This window comes from Haliotis cracherodii, unplaced genomic scaffold (genome assembly GCF_022045235.1).
Source record: "Haliotis cracherodii isolate W230 unplaced genomic scaffold, xgHalCrac1.p SCAF_2, whole genome shotgun sequence".
NCBI classification, from domain to species: domain Eukaryota; kingdom Metazoa; phylum Mollusca; class Gastropoda; order Lepetellida; family Haliotidae; genus Haliotis; species Haliotis cracherodii.
In genome coordinates this window covers 40,727,872-40,745,963 of record NW_027266275.1, presented here as the reverse complement: position 1 = coordinate 40,745,963, position 18,092 = coordinate 40,727,872, and the positions used below count along the sequence as shown (strand labels likewise).

The window sequence follows — 18,092 nt, the reverse complement described above, 5'->3', positions numbered from 1 at the left end:
AAAGATCAATGTCACCTTTAATAAACACCTAACAGTCCTACTGTTTGCACAGGTAAGCACTAAACATTGTTTTAAAAATAACTGTCAATGCCATAATTATCTTAAGACATGGGTGTCATCAATGTAGAGATACTTACTGCGGGAGGAGGGGATTCCCCCATTGGCAAATTCAAGGTCGCTCCAGACTCTTCATTAACACTTCTGAAACAAACAGTTCATGATAAACATTTCATCATGAATTTGGCATTACCTTTGCTAATTTACTGGAATGTTATTGGTCAATCAGATGATTTGATGCCTGCAACACCACATAAGAATAAAGTTTGCCCAACTGAACTTACATAGCTGTCATGTTATTTAGTGTAGTAAAATAATGTTTCCAAATATGTACATGTATCTGCATTTTATCTTCTGTAAATGATGAAAATGCCAACAACTCAGGCACATGGGGAAGTCACAATGCCTTATCATGTGTTCTTCATTAGCTAGCTACAAGAAGCATGAGAGACAAGGCACCAATTCCACCCAGGAATCCCTACACTGTGAACTACAACAATAGGATGTACCAGGTAGAGGTCAAAAGAATTAGGTTATTGGATTCAAGTGTTAAGAAGAGCAACAAAAGCAGATGTCCCAAGACAAGCAATAGCAAACAAACACTAGAAGTATACTGTAAATCATTAAATAAATGCGTCTCCAAAAGAATGTGACCGCTGGCCCCTAGCCAAAAATGTGACTCAATATGAATGCGACACCCCCTCCTCTTACTTACTTAAATTAGGAATTTAACGTGCGCTTTCCGACATATGCTTATTTCGCGCACGGATCGCCTCCTCTTACTTACATACTTACTTATATTGGAGATTTAACGTGTGCTTTCCGACTGTAAGCGTATTTCAAACACGGGCCCGCCCAGGCCATTAAATGTGTTTCCGAAAAGGGCGAAAGTGATGTTTGCAACCCAGGAGGGAGGGTTTAGGGGTTGCTTATATTGCGATTTCGAAATTTTGAGATTTTGAGATTAGTTATAAATTATGCCATTTTTTGGTGATTTTTTGTTTGTTGACACTTTTAATTTCCGATTTTGAGATGGGTAGGTTTAAGCTTATTTCTGGGATTTTAAGGGATAGTTTACCTGCTTTATCAGTGTTTTCATTGCCGTATATTCCTATGTGGGCGGGGATCCAAATGAATACTATTTGTTTGCCTGCCTTAGTTAAGTCGTTTGAGCTTTTTAGTATTGGATTTATTAGTTTAGGGCGTTTTTTGGTGTTTTTATTTTGGAGGGCTTGTAGTCCACTGAGCAAGTCGGTAAGTATTAGGATTTTTTGTTGTTTTTTAGATTGTTGATTATGAAGGGCTGAGGCCATGCCCATTAGTTCGGCGGTGAATATTGATTGATTGTTTGGGAGTCGGTAGGATTGTGTGGCTTTAGTTGGTTGTGTGATGTGGACTCGAAAACCTGTGTGTTTGGAGATCAGATCTGAGGATCCGTCTGTGTAAATGTCTCCCCTCCTATTACTTACTTACTTATATTGGAGATTTAACCTGCACTTTCTGACTGCAAGCGTATGTCGCACACGGGCCTGGCCAGGCCATTTAATGTGTTTCCGAAAAGGGGAAAAGTGAGTTTGTGCAACCCAGGAAGGGGGGCTTTGGGAGATTTGGAATGAATGCCAAGAGTGGGTTGAGGGCGAACTAAGGGAGCTGTGTGTGTTGGGTGGTTGTCAGATAAGGTAGTTTTGGTTTTAATATTTTATTTGGGGTTTAAATGTGACTAATTAGTCCTGTTTTAATTAGGTATATGCCTAAGGCTTTGAATTTTTCTAATTTATTTTGTGGATTTAGGATTGATTCTAGTGTAAGTGCGGTTTTAAGATTTAGGGTGGTCTGTAGTGTTGTTCGGTGTGTTTGGTAGTGAGTGCAGTGAATGAGTACGTGTTCTGGTGTTTCTTGTTGTTTGCAATGAGGGCAGTTTCCTGGTGTGTGTGGATTAGCTATTTTATGGTGATTATTTAGTTTGGTGTGGCCTGTTTGTAGTTTAGTAATTATTCTGTCAATTTGTTTGGATGGGTGTAGTATTTTTGGTTTAGTTAGGTTTTTTTTAGTACTTTCCTGATTTGGCTATTTGAGTTTTGGTATATATTTTGCTATTTTTTGTTGATTGTTTGTTTGGTGACACTTTTGATTTCTGATTTTGAGCTGAGTAAGTTTAAGCTTATTTCTGGGAGTTTAAGGGATAATTTTGCTGCTTTATCTGCGTTTTCATTTCCAAAGATTCCTACATGGGCGGGGATCCAAATGAACTCTATTTGTTTACCTGCCTTAGTTAAGTTGTTTGAGCTTTCGAGTATCTGATTTATTAGGTTTTTAGTGTACTTATTTTTGAGGGCTTGTAGTCCACTGAGGGAGTCGGTTAGGATGAGGATTGTTTGGTGTTTTTTAGATTGCTGATTGTGTAGTGCTGAGGCTATGCCCATGAGTTCGGCCATGAATATGGATTGGTTGTTTGGGAGTCGGTAAGATTGGGCGTTTTTGGTTGGTTGTGCGATGTGGACTCCGAAACCTGTGTGTTTTGAGATCGCATCTGAGGATCCGTTTGTGTATATGTGACACCAATTTGGCCAATTTTCGTGTATGTATGCTTTACTTTAAGTTTTGGAGTGAAGATATTGGATGATATATTGTTTAACCCGAGCGGGGATTTATATCTTACGAAAATGTCCTCTGTCAGGTTTACAGGAGAACCTTAATCCAACCTCACATTAATCCAATCACACAACAAATAGCCCCGCTTATTAGCGCTGAGTAGAGTACTTCCGTTAAAACAATACGTGCGTGCTGGCTTGTGTCAAAGAACAAAGACACTGTGTTACGTTGGTGGCGTCTGTCTGGACTTGCAGGTGTGATCAGTGATGACATAAGTGAGTAGAACTCTTGTCTTGACCCCAGTAGTGACAATTCACAGGATGTAATTAGTGTTTGAATGACATTGTTAATATATTTGTTACAAGTGCTGCTCAATAAACAGTGATGTGGAATACATAGTTGTTTGTTTTCAGCGTATGTCTAAGTTGGTATTTCTGCTATCCCAAATATCTTATTGTTGATATACATGCGATGTTTAATAATGCGAGCACTTGAATTTTTCGCATTTAATTCACGCTCGGGTTAATTTCAAGATTTACAGTATTTGCTGAACCAAGTTCACTGCTGTTTGATGCACTGAAGTTATGCATTGCTCTTTCGAAGTAAGGGAAACAAATCTGGTGTACATCAAGGCCTTACAGATAAAACTTTTCACGAATTTGGATATTCCTGACATTAGTATACTTATCTGACACAACACATTGCAATTTCCTTCTTCAGCTAACTCTGATTGGTAATCAGATTGTTTTTAAACAGTATGTGGGTCAAAAGCATGTATGCTTGTGTCGCAGGCCTGTAGCATGAAGGAGTGAGTGAGTATGGCTTTACACTGCTTTTAGGAATATTACAGCAATATCACGACAGGGGACACCAGAACTGGTCTACCCGACTGCCCCAAAAGCATGAAGGAAGATAGATACACAAGTTGCAGCTTTAAGGCATTCATATCACACACCCACATACACCCACACACTCCCCCACCAACCCACACACACTCCCCCACCAACCCACACACACTCCCCCACCAACCCACACACACACACACCCACACTCCCCCACCAACCCACACACACTCCCCCACCAACCCACACACACACACACCCACACCCACACACCCACACACCTCTCTCTCTCTCTCGCACGCATATGTATAGAAATAGGTAACATTAGCATGATAAATATGTTTTTGTTATTCCTCTCTACCAAGCTTAGTATACATAGAGCAATTTGAAACAAAAGAAAGAAGAAAAAGTATCTAACAACAACCTATAAAAACAAATAGAAAATAGCGAACAGACAATAAGTAAAAAAGATGTCTATCTACACAACAAGCAACAGTAAAGAGGCCCTGTATAACATAACGAGGCATGCAAACACCTTCACTCACTTTGCAGTGGTATCCTCTATCCAAAATGGTCGAGATCCTTGCTCGCTAGCTCTAAATCAAAGTTCAACAGATTCGCATGACTGATTTGCAATATATAATGATAAAACTAAAACTATCCTAAAAAGGTCAAATAAGAAAACATGCCACTCATAATCATCCAACAAAACAGCAACAAACTCTGGCCTGTGTTGTGCTCCTTACAAATACACCTATATTCACAGACAGAGTGGGTTCCGCCAAGCACCATCACTGATGGCAGGCTTTTATCAGATCTCAGCTCAACACTCAAGTAGATTTCAAGGAGAAAAACATGCTTCTTAGGACTTATTTTGTTCATTCCTAAAACTGAAACTTTCGCCCACTGTTTGGCTGTCAGTTTGTTAAATGGGTACCCAGTTTTAACGTTGCTCAATCTTGTAGGTGAGGTGAAATGGGATTTAACGTCGCATCCAAGATTATTGCACTTATATAGCGACGTGCATGTACATGTGTGTGTTTGTGTGACTGCTTGTACTAGTCCGGACTGATGCTGATTTATAGTGTTAGCTCACTGAGATACCATGCTGCAGTTTAACATGAATACCCCACTCAGACTCAATCTTGTAAGTGACAGGGAAGGAAACAAAGCTGTGAAATTATACTGATTATTATTTTTGTAAATTTTATTTAGGCAGGTTCATTCCCATTGAAATTCCAGCACTTCAACAAATTGTAAATCATGTACTTTCCACTGAACAGGCTTAAATTCATGAACTTCTCAAGTTTGTATGAATCCTCTGATGGAACTGCTAGAGACCTGGGATATGTGCAGCACCATGGCAACTATGTGGCGCCAAGCCTTCTGGTGGGATCAAGTTCGAAACAACAAACCAATGGCTGATGTGAGCATCGATCCACTCTCATCATATAACAAGACAGCTATAGGTGAGATGTCTTCATCAGCAGTAACCAATGTAACTATTATCCAATTTCTGGAGCCATTCTGATCCCTGATGAAGAAACCTCCAACTATGATTCTTAGGATTAGCATGAGGTATGGGGTCGTTATAATGCCACAAAATCCTAAAAAAAGATTTGGCAGAATGAAACAAATACTCAAGATTATCAACTAAGCAGTTTAACTGCAGAAAGGCACAACAGAACAAATCTTGCACCTCAGTTGCACAACTTCAAAAGCAAAAGGACTTCAAAAGCCCAGACAGAAACTGCAGACTACAAGGTTAAACAAATATTCCAAAAATAAACCTGCCAATGATATTTTGAATATCCAAATGCCACAAATATGAGTGAAATTGTTTCATTTTCAGTGTCAACTGAAAGCATGTAAGCTTTCACAGTACACTTCCAGAAGGAAATAGTTTTGAACAAACCTGAGTATCGTCAGGCAAGTTAACCAAACGATACAGTTGTTGAGTTACAACATTTGCTGCAATTGTACAATGGATTCCAAGTGTTGCATCAAGTTGTAGCAACATAAGCTGAATGTTGACAATAGCAAAGTGTACAATGTTCAGAGCTACTCACAAACTTCTCCGACCAAGGCTGGGGATGCTATTTCCCCCCTCCCTCTCGTAACTCCGCATCGTGCCGTAGCTCTCATACGGTGGGGGGCGTGGCAGGAATGGATCAGTGTCATCCACAGGATAGTAGCCACGCCTACACACAAAATAGCCTTGATCAAACACCTGCATATCATTTTATCACACTAAGAACAGGAAATTCAAAGTGTTATAATGTAACTACTTCACTTTAATTCAATATTCAAAATAAATTCATTTTTTAGAAATTAAATACAGTTTAATTATGGAATTAAAGTTTACTCCACACAAAACAAAAATTTGCACTTACATAAAAACAATTACTGAGTAAACAAAATAAAGGAACACATTGTAAAAAGACTAGTTTAGTGTTAGATTCAACATAAATGCTTATTATTCATGACTTCAGACAATATAGGCACATCCTTCCATCTGATGTTCATGATCCACTAGCATAAGTCAGTCAGTCTTAGTACTACCAGTATTGGAATGCCCACTCTTTGCGCCAGAGTAACACAAGTACTAGCAGCCTGTACAAAAACTTTTGAATCTATTAGTCCAAACTTGGCTACACGCAACTTTTTCTGTATTATTAGACTATAATTAGCGGAGCTTAGTTGACTGAACAGAAGTTTTCTAGACTCAGACTTCAGACTGTCAAAGTGCATTGATGCAAGTGGGCCCAGATCATCTTTGGAGCAAACATGGCTTCTAATAACAGTTGTGCCATTACTTATTTCCCACCCGTATATTTCCTCACAATAATATGGAGGAACCCCTCCTCTACTAACCTTTTGCCAAAGTGCGGCCATGTGCGTGATGCAAATGCAATGGCAAAAGTGATGGTGAGGCCCACAATCAGAGACATCAAGCACATAAACGCCAGGCCAATCCTGATGACAAAACACACATTTCAACCTCAAATATTCCACTATAGCATATGACATATACTCTACAAAAACATAATGTAAATGCAATGCTGATTTCAAGATATTTTAAGGAAAATTATTTCATTTTCTTAAATTCTATGGCACATTTATATCATGATATCAGGCTAAAATACCCTTAGAACGTAGACACAATAACAAAATGACTCCAAAAAATGCATTAATACCACAAACACCTTATTACTGTGTTTAGAAACTGTAACATCATGTTATAAAATCTGACATCTCATAATTGTGAAGTTTACAGATATGATAGTCACTTTGTTGACCATTAAAATGATTAAACAAGCAGAATCATGTTTGCGATAATGAGTGAGTGAATTTTGTTTGACACATCAATCAGCTTGACACATCAATCAGCATGACTCCGCTACGTCACAGTCATCTGTCATCAATCAGCATGACTCCGCTACATCACTGTCATCTGTCATCAATCAGCACGACTCCGCTACATCACGGTCATCTGTCATCAATCAGCATGACTCCGCTACATCACAGTCATCTGTCATCAATCAGCATGACTCCGCTACATCACTGTCATCTGTCATCAATCAGCACGACTCCGCTACATCACGGTCATCTGTCATCAATCAGCATGACTCCGCTACATCACTGTCATCTGTCATCAATCAGCACGACTCCGCTACATCACGGTCATCTGTCATCAATCAGCATGACTCCGCTACATCACGGTCATCTGTCATCAATCAGCATGACTCCGCTACATCACTGTCATCTGTCATCAATCAGCACGACTCCGCTACATCACAGTCATCTGTCATCAATCAGCATGACTCCGCTACATCACTGTCATCTGTCATCAATCAGCACGACTCCGCTACATCACGGTCATCTGTCATCAATCAGCATGACTCCGCTACATCACTGTCATCTGTCATCAATCAGCACGACTCCGCTACATCACGGTCATCTGTCATCAATCAGCATGACTCCGCTACATCACGGTCATCTGTCATCAATCAGCATGACTCCGCTACATCACTGTCATCTGTCATCAATCAGCACGACTCCGCTACATCACAGTCATCTGTCATCAATCAGCATGACTCCGCTACATCACGGTCATCTGTCATCAATCAGCACGACTCCGCTACATCACTGTCATCTGTCATCAATCAGCACGACTCCGCTACATCACGGTCATCTGTCATCAATCAGCATGACTCCGCTACATCACAGTCATCTGTCATCAATCAGCATGACTCCGCTACATCACGGTCATCTGTCATCAATCAGCACGACTCCGCTACATCAAGGTCATCTGTCATCAATCAGCATGACTCCGCTACATCACAGTCATCTGTCATCAATCAGCATAACTCCGCTATGTCACGGTCATCTGTCATCAATCAGCATGACTCCGCTACATCACGGTCATCTGTCATCAATCAGCATGACTCCGCTACATCACGGTCATCTGTCATCAATCAGCACGACTCCGCTACATCACAGTCATCTGTCATCAATCAGCATGACTCCGCTACATCACAGAAATCTGTCATCAATCAGCATGACTCCGCTACATCACAGTCATCTGTCATCAATCAGCATGACTCCGTTACATCACAGTCATCTTTCATCAGTCTGGACCTGGAAGTGTGTTGTTTGTGAGCGTGAGAGTGGGAGACATTGAGTCGGTACTTACATTGTTTTGTCACAGATGCCTTTGACAGATTTCACGTAGTTGTTGTGGATGTGCTCACAGTTGACGACATCATTCAATGCCGTCAGGTTACTCACAACATACTTCAGCTCCCGCCGCAGGAAGGCAACAGGTTGGCGAATCTAGCAAGGATATTTAGAATAGAAATTATCAGCCAGTGGAACATTATTCACTTTCCAGGTTGTGACAGAGTGAGTGTGAGTGTATGTGTGCTCGTGCGAGTGAGCGAGCGAGCAAGGCTTAATACCACGTGTAACTTGTTGAACAGTATTTCATATCAGTTCGTCAGCATATCCAAGAGTCAAAGTGCTTAAGATCCTAGAAATTTACTACATTGGTGAAAACCAATGAGTACAACCTCATGCCACTAAACCAAGGATCAGAATCAGCAGATCCTGGCACATCTAAGGGGCTCTACTCTGCATACCAAACTGGGAGCCTGAGACACAGGGAAATGGAAACTGACTCAATGTAAAAAAAATAAAGTGACATTACCTTATCTGAGATGTTGTATGGCTTGGCAAGAGCGACCGTCTTGTTGAGAGCTGATGTGGCCTGGGCCACCGCTTCATTGGCTTTAACTATGCTCTAGGGTACAAAAAAATAGATTTCTGAATCAATGTTTTACATATGGCATAAATACTGAATTATTAACATTATTAACCAAATAGTTTCATTGAAAGAGGCAGAATTAAACATTCCCTACCTCTGTGAATGGCTTGGTGTTATCTGTACATGTCAAGTAAGCTTCAAGCACATCTAAAATGGAAGATAGATGCAATTATTAAATGAAATTATTATTATTTGATTATTAAATTATTATGAAAAGCTGATATGATCTGTATGTTTAATTCTTGATGTTATTTCCAAATATGTGGTTTCAACTTGAGAGTGTATGTATCAAGAATGAAGTATTAAGTTTGCTTGTCATAAGAATACATGTCTAATATTATCCAGCTGAAGTTGAGTTATCTGCCCTTGCCATCTACTAAACCCTGGAGTGTGAGTGAGTAAGTGAGGTAGGTTTAACACCGCTTTTAACAGTATTCAAGTTATATCACGGCATGTCAGCTTAATGTGGGAGGAAAGCCCAAAGTGATGCAGGTCTCAGGTGTTTACCACTTCGGTGCAACCCACAAGCACAGGTATGGTGCTGACAAACCTAGAAACATAATTGGGGCGAACTAAGATTCCAACCCACAATCAAAGGTTTCTGGCGTGCCCAAGGGGTGCAACTCTCCACAGCTAATTGTGGCGCCTTAGACGACTGGGCCACCCGTGGCCCCTCGTGCCCCCCCTAAACCCTGGAACAAGTGTGAGCAGGCATGTGGGGATGAACAGTATCTCAGTTATCATCAGGGTGGAAGACCAATCCAAGTCATGCAGGTGGTTACCACTTTGGTGAAACCCACAAGCACAGATATGGTGTGTCTAAGCCAGAAACATATCCAGGGTTTACCAGGGATCAATTCTCGGGCCCACTGCTCCGCAATTTGCAGGGCCATAGACTGGTGTTGCGCTGACAAACCATAGACCATAATCATGACAAATCTGGGATTCGAAACCATTACATCAAACCCAGTACACCTAAGGGCAACAACTCTGCACAGCAACCTGCCATGACAGACAACTTGGTTGCTCCAGACTCCTGCAGGGTTAAGAAACCCGACAGAAACAACATATAAAAAGATTTGAGGCCTAAACGTTTTTGTCCCTGTATTAAAAGAGATGCATTATGAAAAGACAAAATGACCTGAGAAGGAACCTGTAATTGTGGCCATGAGCACAGAGATTTACAACTCCAGAATGATCTAATTTGGACCATTTATGCGGAAACTGTTTGACTAATGATATCACTCATCAAGAATACATTTCCTTACACATTATCCTATTCATAGACAACGTGTACTTACCTTTCTTGACAGTGCCAGATACCGTCCTCCTGACAAATAAGTCAGGATCAGAACACAGATCTCCAGTGGCCTAAAACAGGTAAGAGCAGTTGATGAACAGCGTACCAGGGGTCTTCTGATTCACCAATATATTGAAGCATCACAAACTTATACGATACCGATTCAAGTTTTAATTCTATATCGATTTTCAAATGTAACAGTTTTGCAATAACCCAGGACAACTTAGACTAGCATTACCTTACCACCTATGACTAAGCTATATGTTAACTCTGATTGCACAACATTAGAAAAAGCCTACATTAACCTTGTGTAAGTCGGGGAAATTTCACACAAAAACGGCACAAAATCAACATCCTAAAGCAGAACTAATCAAATAGTGTAATCAAGTTGAGTTCTGTTTCGGTAGAGAATAGTACTGTCAACATGGCTTGAAAATTCTTTTGCCACCAGTGACCACAAACAACAGAAAAAGACAATTAGCAAAATGTAAATGTATTTAACATTTGTATACTCATCCAGCATTTCTCTTAAATGCATCTACTGCTTACCTCATGACAGAAATGAAGGTCTGGGCTAAAGGAAAACATTTTGTTCCAATCACATCTGAAGCCAAAACCCTACACAGCTGCCATGTGACCAAAAGGAAGTGGTGACGTCACAGGATCTTCATGTTACTGCTTGTCACACATAATTTCATGTGGTGGGTAGGCAGGTCTGCCCTTAGATGTAGTAATACAGGATAAGTAATACAAATGTAAAAAATATTTAGATTTTACTAATTTTTTAAACTTATCCTGCATTACTCCTAATGCATCTGTATCAGATAGTACGATGGAGGGCATACCTTCAGATGTAGTCCTCAATATAGATAAACCCTCATAACACAAAGGTCAAGGAAACCATATAGCAGATCAGTACTACTCGTTCAATCCTGTCCATGGAAGGAAAACGATTTGATGATGTCCAGGTAAAAAAAAGTAAAAGAAATTAGCATGTGCCCAAGCCTAGAAACTGAATTACCAAGCCAAGACTTCAACACTGCATAAGTCAGGTAAGACTGGCTCCGGAGAGGAGGAGTTCATTATTGGCATCGGGGGTTGGTAGCATGCTGGGCTACAACCAACTGGCCTAAACTGTGAACACCTTCGACAGCTTCTAGTGCCACATCTCTCAGATAATGGCTAGCGAAGACGGTTTCGCACCTACAAAAACATCCTTTAATCATTGCTCTAATAGAACAGTTGCTATGTAGAGCCATAGTAAATGCAACCAACCTGATCTTGTGAGGCTTGTTCACTCTCTAAGGATCAAGGTTTGTGATCTCGTATGCTGGTGCATAACCATATAGATATGGTATTATGGCTGACTTCAGTCGTGGACTTAGGGAAACGGTAATAAACAACCGTTTCCAGGCGCCACACAGAGTCTTGGAACAGCGGATGAAAACTCTTAGTGCACTCACAGGGCACAATAGGAGTTCTCCCTCCTCTTCACCACCCACAATAGTGGGATAGGTGGAAAAGTGAAGGCCTGGCCCGGGGCGTCCCAGAAGCTGATCCTGAGCTATAAAATCCCAACACATCCTGAGGTGAACTGCTCTGTGGGTACCACACTCAAAGTGTACACGAGTAATATTGAGAGCAAACTACTGTGGCTCTCAGTCCTTCCCAGGGGATGCTGAATGAATCTACCACCCAAGCCTGCGGATCTGGGATCTTAGAGACATGTGCTTAGCTGGTAGTTTTGAGGTTGTCTGGATGTTGATGTTGTCTGGACCAAACTGCTGATACACCAGTTGAAATGCCTCTGGATCGAGTTTTCACTATGTGGGAGCCACCCTGTCACGTCTGGTTAAAGCATCTGCTAAAATGTTCCGACACCTGGGGATGTGCTGGACTTGGAATCATAGATCCAGACAATCCACAAGATGAAAAATCTGCAACGTATGTTGAGGCAGGGAGTGAGAGTGCGTCGTCCCTTGGTTGCGCAGGCACCAAACTATGTGGTCTTATCAGTAGAGATGGCGCGTTGAGTGTTCCCGAGATGCTCCTATCAATAAGTAATTGCCAGAATGAGCGCCTCCAACTTGCGATTGTTGATGGGCCATGTGCGCTGTGCATTGGACCACAGCCCTGAAGCTGTCTGGTCCTGTAGATGTGCACCCAACCCCTGCAGAGAGACGTCTACTAACAGGTGTAGCGTTGGAGCCAACTCTGTGAAGGAGACACCTCCTAAGTCATTGAACTCTATTGTGCACCAACTGAGATGGGGCCTGAGGTGAGACGGTTTCAATGGCCATGTCTAGGTGGTACCCGTAGCGCAGTACATTTAAAACAAGTATTTGTCACAGAGTGACGAAATATCCCCCGCCTGTACACCATAGTACCAAATATGAAGACAATCCAGCGATTAGTTCTTGAGATATTGTGGCAACACCGTTTTCCAACTCCAAAAACAGATTTGCCTGCTGTGACCTTGAAAATGGGGTCAAGGTCACCAAATCTGACAGGTGTATGCGGTGTCTGTATATACACTATAGTTCCAAATATGAAGACAATCCAGCGATTAGTTCTTGAGATATCGCGGCAACACTGGTTTCTAACTCCAAAAGCAGATTTGCCTGCTGTGACCTTGAAAATGGGATCAAGGTGACCAAAACCGACTGGTGTCTGCGGAGTCTGTATATACACCATAGTTCCAAATATGAAGACAATCCAGTGTTTAGTTCTTGAGATATCGCGGCAACACCGTTTTCCAACTCTAAAAGCAGATTTGTCTGCTGTGACCTTGAAAATGGGATCAAGGTCACCAAAACCGACTGGTGTCTGCGGAGTCTGTATATACACCATAGTTCCAAATATGAAGACAATCCAGAGATTAGTTCTTGAGATATTGCGGCAACACCGTTCTCCAACTCCAAAAGCAGATATGCCTGCTGTGACCTTGAAAATGGGGTCAAGGTCACCAAAACCGACTGGTGTCTGCGGAGTCTGTATATACACCATAGTTCCAAATATGAAGACATTCCAGAGATTAGTTCTTGAGATATTGCGGCAACACCGTTTTCCAACTCCAAAAGCAGATATGCCTGCTGTGACCTTGAAAATGGGGTCAAGGTCACCAAAACCGACTGGTGTCTGCGGAGTCTGTATATACACCATAGTTCCAAATATGAAGACAATCCAGTGTTTAGTTCTTGAGATATCGCGGCAACAAACAGGTGGGACGTACGGACGGACGTACGGACGGTCGTGAATACTATATCCCCCGCTTTGCGCTTTCGCGCGGCGGGGGATAACAAAAAGGTCTAAAAAAAGAATCCAGTTCTGCCAGACGAGGCCCAGCCTCCCCCCTACAGGGGTGTCAACAATTGGAACAACTAGGGGTGGGAGTTCCCGGTCGTGATTATCCAAGGGTTCATTGCTTTCCCCTCTTGTCCCTGCTTCCTAGAATTTGCCATGGCGGGTCTGATAAGTGCCCTGAGCTCTGCCTATTCCTCTGCCACGAAAGGAATGCTGCTCCTGGTCTTTGAGTGATTCACTGATTTGGTGACTGAGGCTGTGAGAAACATGCTCCAAAGTTTTGAGTGCTGTCTCATCTCGTGTGTACCTTGGGACCTTGCAAGCCCAATTGGACAAAGCAAAGTAGCCCAACCGGTGGGTAGTTGTGAGCTTCCTCATGTGCTCTATTTGTCTCTGCTGGAGTCTACCACCATCTGTAAGTGGTCTAGACGATAGGTGTTGGTCTTGATGAGCAAACTGAGTATCTGGCATCTTGAGAGTGGTTGGCTTGGACGAATCAATCATCATCTGGAGGTCCTCGTCCAAGGTGTGCGCTTAGTCAGCTACTTCAAAGGCATGGATAGGAAAGGAAATCTCATCCAAAGCCCTGACTAAATTCCTGAGCAAGGGATCAGGTGGTCTAGATGTAGGGTGGGACCAAATGGTGTCCTTTCTGTCGACTATGGGGCTGGTGCTACCGCTCTCAACTGGCCCAAGGGATGCGACTCTGCACAGCTAATCGCGGCGCCTTAGACGACTGGGCCACCCGTGCCCCTCCTCGGCTATGGAACAATCTGATGATCAGGTGAGCTATTTCCGGAGCTCCGCTTAGATCAAAAAGATCTAGATGAGCACTTGGAAGAGATGCCCCAAAAGTAGAGGACCATAAGTAGACACAACAAGCAGGAATATGAAGATCCTGTGACCTCATCACTTCCGTTTAGTCATGTGTCAATCTGTGTTAGGGTTGGACTTCAAACTTGATTGGAACAACTTTTTTCTTCAGCCCAGACCTTGCACAGCTTCATTCTTTCATAAAGTAAGCAATAGATGCATTAAGGAGTAATGCAGGACAAGTTTTAAAAAAACAAATATTTTAACACAGGCCTTATCTGACTTCAAATTCCTTGAAATGCTCCTTACCATTGAGACTCCTATGTAGAATCCAGATGCTCCCCACATGAGAATAAGGCAGCAAAGACTGCCCACAGCAGCTCTATAACAGAATCACCAGTAATGTGAGATCGTAAAAGTGACAACATAGTATCAGTATCACCATCATGATCATCAGACCAGTACTGGTACCAATGCAGCTGTTGCTTCATCAGCATTCTCATTATTTCTGTTATTAACATCTAAAACTAAATAGGTGTCCTGACATGGCTTATTGCTAATAATATTAACTGTGTCCTCACACGGCTTACTGCTAATAATATTAACTGTGTCCTCACACGGCTTACTGCTAATAATATTAACTGCGTCCTCACACGGCTTACTGCTAATAATATTAACTGTGTCCACGTGGCTTACTGCTAATTAGACTAAGTGTGAGGCCAAACTCATTTAAGTTTTTGTTTGACAGGATTTTCATGGTCATAATGCTAAAAGTCAGAAGGCAAAATAGATTGAGGTTAATTTCCTAAAGTCACATCTCAATATTACTATTCAATAAAACAGCATTATCATAATATTTTGTCCTCCCAAACCACAACGGACATAATGCAGACAGATTGAATTCACAAATATTCATTTTTTTCACTTTTCCAAATTTTTGGCAGGCCTGTTTGTGACATAAGAACATCAATTGGCACTGACCCTAGGAAAAGATTCCTCACCTGATAGCATGAAACAACCTACCCAAACAAACAACAACCTAACACTTGCTTGGAATTGTTGCATATTTCAACCTCATATCTTCATGAAAACAAAATTTAGCATTACCTAAATAAGATTATCCGTAAACATATGTATTAACATTAAGAAGAAAGTAACTATAATACATACGTCACGAGAACACACTTGGATGACTTCACAATGCCAATAAGGAACAACAGATTCAGGAACACAAATACTGTATTAAGAATCAAAGTCGCAAGCCATCTGAAATTGAAAGACAGATTTTATATAGTTCAAAACATTTTCTCAATATTCTGGTCACAATGAAATACTGAAAACAATAAAATAAAAACCTGAACAAACGGATCATTTGCAAAGTCATTTGTTCTACAGAATTGCGGGCACCTTTTTCATACATTTCATCTTATTTTGGTTGTGATTTAATGTGAGGCTCAGTAAATCATATTCAGCTTCAAAATAACTTTCCTAGAGGTTTAAAGCCTCCCTTCCAAGGTCCTCTACGTAGGAGCCTCAGACCCACTGAACCCTCAATACGTATCATGGGGAAATAAGAGACAAACAGTATAAGATGAATACATATGCCAGAGTCTTACACCAACTTAAGTTTCAGCAAATATCATAGCTGGGGACTGCACACAGTACCCATGATGGGAATCAAACCACAGTCTTTCATGTGCCGACCAAATGCTCTAACAACAACAATATCCAGCTGTCCCTTACCTCATTCATGTCCATGTTCATTTGGTTTGTTTCTCATGAATAAAAAATTACCATCCCATTAATATGTAAACAAAACATTTATATCCACCCAATCGCCAATTTAAATATAGATCATCCTGCCCTGGAAGAAAATATCATATTTTCTGTTCCATAAAGAAATCTACGCAGTATTTCATAGTAAGGATATTCAGCGGACAGTAACTCTGCTGAATCCCCTGCTTCTTCCCCGTGTAAAAGCTCACTGGTTTGCTAATTTGATCCACCAACCTGTAAAATTCTATGATGTCAATTTCTTCTTTGATGCTCTGCAGATTAAAGCCACCTGTGTCGTTTTGTAAAACCTTTATGTCCGTGCGGAATTCGGCAGATTTGTCAATAATGGTCTTAATCAAGAGGTGAATGGAAACCCTGACTGTTCCGTTCCCTATAGAGTCAGTGACATTCTGTAGCGCCTGCACACCACGCCTAGAGATCTGGCCCGCCAGGTCATCTAGCACTGTCAACTGAAACACCAGCCAAGGATTGAGAACAGTACGAGAGATCCAGCGATCACTGGCACTCACATATCTTTGAATATTAGTTACAAAAACATTTCATATTGTTTCTGGTAATGTAAGATTGTTGGCAGTGGCGGGAGAATTATATTTGAATGTGAAAGATGTGTTCTTCAAAAGATTATTTGCATATGCTGCCATGTGTGTAGTCCTAGTGAAGCTTGTCATACAGTTTAACCTATTGATGCAGTTTTTATGTGGTGAACATGTAAGTTTGCATTTGGTGGAACAATATGCAAATAATTACTCTTGACGAGGTTAATATGCCAAACAAGACCCGAGGACCCAATCCCTGAGATCATTTGACATGTCAGTATTCGAGGTCAGTGTCAGTCACATGACTTGGGGGTAAATATTGAAAAGAATCACACTGAAATGGTATATTTAGAGACTTTCTGTATGACTGACATTAAGTTTGTTTGCGATATTGATTATTTGAATACTATAGGATAGCGTCATTAAAAAAAATATCATTGTTTTATTTTGACCACCAACCTTATTTAGAACCATGTTTGTTTCTTGGACTGTTTGTATTTATGTTGGGTACTCTAACACACCATTGAGGATTGAGGAGTTGTTACTCACTGTATGTTTAGCATTCTGCAGCGTCTGGTTCGTATCTGCCAGAGAGTCGGCAAGGTCATCTACACCATCATTCGCCTCCTCATTACCGTAGAAACCAAATGCTAGTGCAACACTGTAATCAGATTATGATCCACAAGTCAATATTATCTACCGTATTCGACGTAATAAGCGCCCAGGGCGCTCTCAAAATTAGAAATAGGGGGCTCTTAAGTCTTATTAGGATATTATTTTGATGAAAAAAAACAGAGTTGAAAGATAAGTTTCATGGTTTATGCTGACAGCCTGAAATGTTTATAGACAACAGATATATTTTTCCAGAATTAAATTGCCCATAATTAAGGGTGCATATAACACACGGGTGTGTATCATACACGAATAAATAAGCCTTGTGTACATTGATCAATCGGAAGGGGTGCTAATTGGGATTGTTCACTTTCTAATATATTAGCAAATATCGCCGTAGGCGCTTATTAGAGCTGAGTGCTTATTAAGTCGAATACAATATTTCTCAACTTTGTTTCATAAGTATCTTCCCTTGAAAATTTAAAATGTGCCCTTGCAATACATCAGATCCAGTTCATAAGAAGAAAAATATTCACTATGTACATGTATGTGTACATTGATCAATCGGAAGGGGTGCTAATTGGGATTGTTCACTTGCTAATATATTAGCAAATATCGCCGTAGGCGCTTATTAGAGCGGAGTGCTTATTAAGTCGAATACAATATTTCTCAACTTTGTTTCTTAAGTATCTTCCCTTGAAAATTTAAAATGTGCCCTTGCAATACATCAGATCCAGTTCATAAGAAGAAAAATATTCACTATGACTAATTTGGCAATAAGCGAATATTATAGAATTTTGCTAATTGTCTCATATTCATATTGAGACATATTCATATTTTTAATGCCGAGTTTACATGTGAATAATTTTCCCACCATCTCAAAATTCTATCTCATTTTCTTTCTTTCTTCATTT

At 40.9% G+C, this 18,092-nt stretch overlaps 1 protein-coding gene across 5 annotated transcripts in view; it reads right to left on the bottom strand.

Annotated features, from left to right (window-relative positions):
* Window positions 1-18,092, bottom strand: part of LOC139468100 (protein tweety homolog 1-B-like) — a 32,749-nt gene that overhangs the window by 11,314 nt on the left and 3,343 nt on the right. For 2 of the 5 annotated variants that reach the window (XM_071249827.1, XM_071249829.1), the window contains exons 3-14: window positions 17,116-17,227; window positions 16,244-16,479; window positions 15,404-15,499; window positions 14,543-14,615; window positions 10,119-10,188; window positions 8,912-8,964; window positions 8,701-8,793; window positions 8,188-8,327; window positions 6,366-6,467; window positions 5,561-5,692; window positions 4,037-4,087; window positions 138-201 (exon numbers count right to left, since the gene is read on the bottom strand). In XM_071249827.1, coding sequence (XP_071105928.1) covers window positions 138-201; window positions 4,037-4,087; window positions 5,561-5,692; window positions 6,366-6,467; window positions 8,188-8,327; window positions 8,701-8,793; window positions 8,912-8,964; window positions 10,119-10,188; window positions 14,543-14,615; window positions 15,404-15,499; window positions 16,244-16,479; window positions 17,116-17,227 — 1,222 coding nt within the window. The remainder of the gene's footprint in view (window positions 1-137; window positions 202-4,036; window positions 4,088-5,560; window positions 5,693-6,365; window positions 6,468-8,187; window positions 8,328-8,700; window positions 8,794-8,911; window positions 8,965-10,118; window positions 10,189-14,542; window positions 14,616-15,403; window positions 15,500-16,243; window positions 16,480-17,115; window positions 17,228-18,092) is intronic. The other 3 variants (XM_071249828.1, XM_071249830.1, XM_071249831.1) reach the window with 2 other exon arrangements.